Source organism: Pygoscelis adeliae, unplaced genomic scaffold (genome assembly GCF_000699105.1).
Source record: "Pygoscelis adeliae isolate BGI_AS28 unplaced genomic scaffold, ASM69910v1 Scaffold114, whole genome shotgun sequence".
In the NCBI taxonomy this organism is placed as follows: Eukaryota; Metazoa; Chordata; class Aves; order Sphenisciformes; family Spheniscidae; genus Pygoscelis; species Pygoscelis adeliae.
Genome location: NW_008824587.1, coordinates 3,464,547 through 3,467,509, shown reverse-complemented (window position 1 = coordinate 3,467,509; position 2,963 = coordinate 3,464,547). Strand labels below are relative to the sequence as shown.

The window sequence follows — 2,963 nt, the reverse complement described above, 5'->3', positions numbered from 1 at the left end:
CATGTGGCTGCAGCAGCAGGGTCTTGCAACACAGCTCAACGCTGACCAAGAACAGCAGTCCTAGACAGACCAGGGTGCTTTTTGCTGTAGAGTTCCTTACTGCTATCACAAATGCTATTCAAGGCTGCTTTGAGCTCCCCGCCCCCCAGAGGAAGGTATGATCAAACACCACAGTCATTCAAAGTAGGTTTTAGTGACTATTTTGCTCCTACTTACCCCTGAACTGCAGCGATCGCTAACAGATAACAAACCTTTACCGATTTCCAGTGTTGAAGACTATAGGGATGAAAGTGCAGACTGCATTTTTAAAGTTTTTTTGGGTTGGGTTTTTTTTTTTTTTTTAATCTAAAGCTTCAGCCATTACGGAACTAAAGCTAATAATTCTGAGTTAAGGGGAGAAAGGGCATCTCCAGAAGCGTTCCCTTCTGACCTTTGTGCTGGTGTAGTGCAAGTAGCATAAATACCTTTCATATAAAATGGTCATTTCTGCTCACTGTTTGTTCATTTGTTTATTAGCGAAAGTAACATGCCCACAACCAAACACAGCCAGACCCTGGTTTTAGAAAACTAGCAAATATGAAAAAGTTCCTCTTAATATTCTCCCCCCTGCCCCATTCTTAAAATTACACCCTAAGTCCAGATTCCAGAAGGATACCACGAGGACATTTTCAAAGGCCCAACCAGCACTTCATTTCAGATTATTTTTTTTTCCCCCCCAGAAACTTCACGTTGCTGCAGTATCACTTATCGGGGGTAAGCCACAGGAACTGGGCTGTCACTGTTTATACTTCCAGCCTCTTGTCTGCTCTTTTGAAAAAACCAGACATTCTTGAGTTTAAACCGCCTGAGTGCAAGGCAAGCGCTTCGACCCTGTTTGAGGGTGGAAGCGCGTCCAGAGAGCTGCTTGTGCCGTCAGAAGGAGCGTCTTGCAATTCACAGCTCTCCCCCTTGCTGACCTTACCCCCCAGCTCTGGAAGTGGATGCGTTCCGCCCAGCAGAATCTGCAACCAGAAACACCCTACAAGACACTAATACTGACAAGGTCAGGGTTCCGTTTCCATGAGCAACTCAATCCAGTCGGCGCTCACACATTCAGTAACTGTGGTAAAGGAGACCATCTGGGCACAAAAAAAATAATCGTACAGCGCAGCAAGGTTCGGGAGCTTAAAAAGGAATCAATTAGGAACCGGAATCACACAGCTTCTTGGGCCTGTCCCCCGATGAACTGTAAGTTCCCACTTGCCCCAGACAGTCTCCCTTTCATCTCTATCTCAGGGGAGAGATTCCTCTATGGGTCAATCCTTCTGCCCCCACATGCTACTACAGGCTAAAAAGGAGCGCAATGCCAGAACTCGAGGTCCCAACAAGGTAGAGAAGTGTAAGGACTGCACCTGCTTGTTAAAATTAACAGGGTGTGAGCTAGCCTTGCGTGAAGAGACTGTTTTTTCTTTTGAAAAAACAGGCCGCTAATTTTCCTGAAGGAAGATCATCATCAGGGAAATGGGGTATCTTGCTAATCACCCGGTAGCACTTAATTTTCAGGGGAGACTTCGGCATTAGAGCTCATTTTGAAAATTAAAAAAAGGCAAGAAGCACTGCCTTTAACCAGTTCATCAAGTAACATCATAACTCCAGACATCATAGGGAGAAAAGGGAGGGGGGTTTGGCGGGGAGAGGGGCTGTAGGCCAACTACTTCCTCTCCCCTGCGCCAGAAGTTTTGCACCAGTATCCCCTCCGCTGCTAGGACGATTTAAAGGGCACTTCACCAACCATTCCGTTGAAGTCCTTTCCCAAAGTTGTCTTCGGTGCTGGTCTGGACCAGAGGCAAATCCTTCAGACGCCGACAGGTTAGTGCGGACGGCTACTGGACTCCAGGTGGGAGCGTTTGCCGGCCGCTAGCACACTGCTGCTCTCTGTTTGTTCAGGGAACGGGCGCTTGTAGGTCCGACCGTGCCCGTTCATTGCCCCTCGCTGCCACTTGCAGATGTCTCCGTTGAGGATGTCTTGAATGTGCTGCACTATGAGGTTTATAGCAACTGCAGAGAGGAACGGGAAATACAGGACACGTAGGCTTTCTTGGCCGAGCTATCTAGAAAACGTGGAGCGTCCAGCCCTGTTCAGCTCAAGTTTTAACAACAAGCCCTTAAATGAAACTACGCCTGCCCTCTGCAGTGAGGTCAGACCCCAACAGAAACCAGCAATCGCAGCACCGGCTTTAACACTGGTGTCCTGCTCCGCATCTCCAATCGCATGTCACTTTTTTCCAGCCCTCCACAGGCCGAGCAGCTGGTTATCCCGGTCAGGCTCCGAGCAGCCCCCTCCCCTACAGCCCTCCAGCAAAACCCCTTTCCTTAGAAGCATGCAAACAAGGCAGTGGTGTGCCACCCGGCCTCTTCCCAACCCCAAAGGTGGTCTCCCCAGAGAAACTGGACAGAGAACCGAACTCCCTTTTACCCATGTTGTCAACTCCTCGGGGGATGATCACATCTGCATACTTCTTTGTCTGCAAAACAGAAACGGTGGTGGGGACTGTCAGTGGGAAAAAGCCAGCTGCGTTCTAGGAAAAAGCTACCAAATGCCAGAAAGCTGAGGGCAAAGATGGAGGGGTTTCTGTGCTCTGGGGCTGTAAGTTAAAGCTCTCAGTCACGGCAACACCTACATGGATTGAGAAGTCATACTGGCTAACGTGCACTGGATTTACGGTCAGGGATTGTTCTTACTGTCCCTTTGCAGTGAATCACCAGGTAGAAGCAGTAGGTCGAGCGTGGAGTGCTTGCTTTTACACTTCTGAAGAGTACGCTGCCTTCAGATGGGTCGCCCACTTTGAGGCTGAGGTCTGTTTGCTAAGAGCTGGTTCTAATCAGCATTTCACAAGCCATTGCTAAACCTCTGCCGAGAGCCAAGGTACCCAGTGTGCATGTCAAATTCCTTCCTGCCTCTGATGACATTTTATTGATCTTTA

The 2,963-nt window shown here is 48.8% G+C and overlaps 1 protein-coding gene across 1 annotated transcript in view; it reads right to left on the bottom strand.

The window, feature by feature from the left end:
* Positions 1-497: 497 nt before the first annotated feature.
* UCK1 (uridine-cytidine kinase 1) overlaps positions 498-2,963 on the bottom strand; it is a 4,175-nt gene continuing 1,709 nt past the window's right edge. The window contains exons 5-6 of the mRNA XM_009322177.1: positions 2,456-2,504; positions 498-2,037 (exon numbers count right to left, since the gene is read on the bottom strand). Coding sequence (XP_009320452.1) covers positions 1,850-2,037; positions 2,456-2,504 — 237 coding nt within the window. The 3' untranslated portion in view covers positions 498-1,849. The remainder of the gene's footprint in view (positions 2,038-2,455; positions 2,505-2,963) is intronic.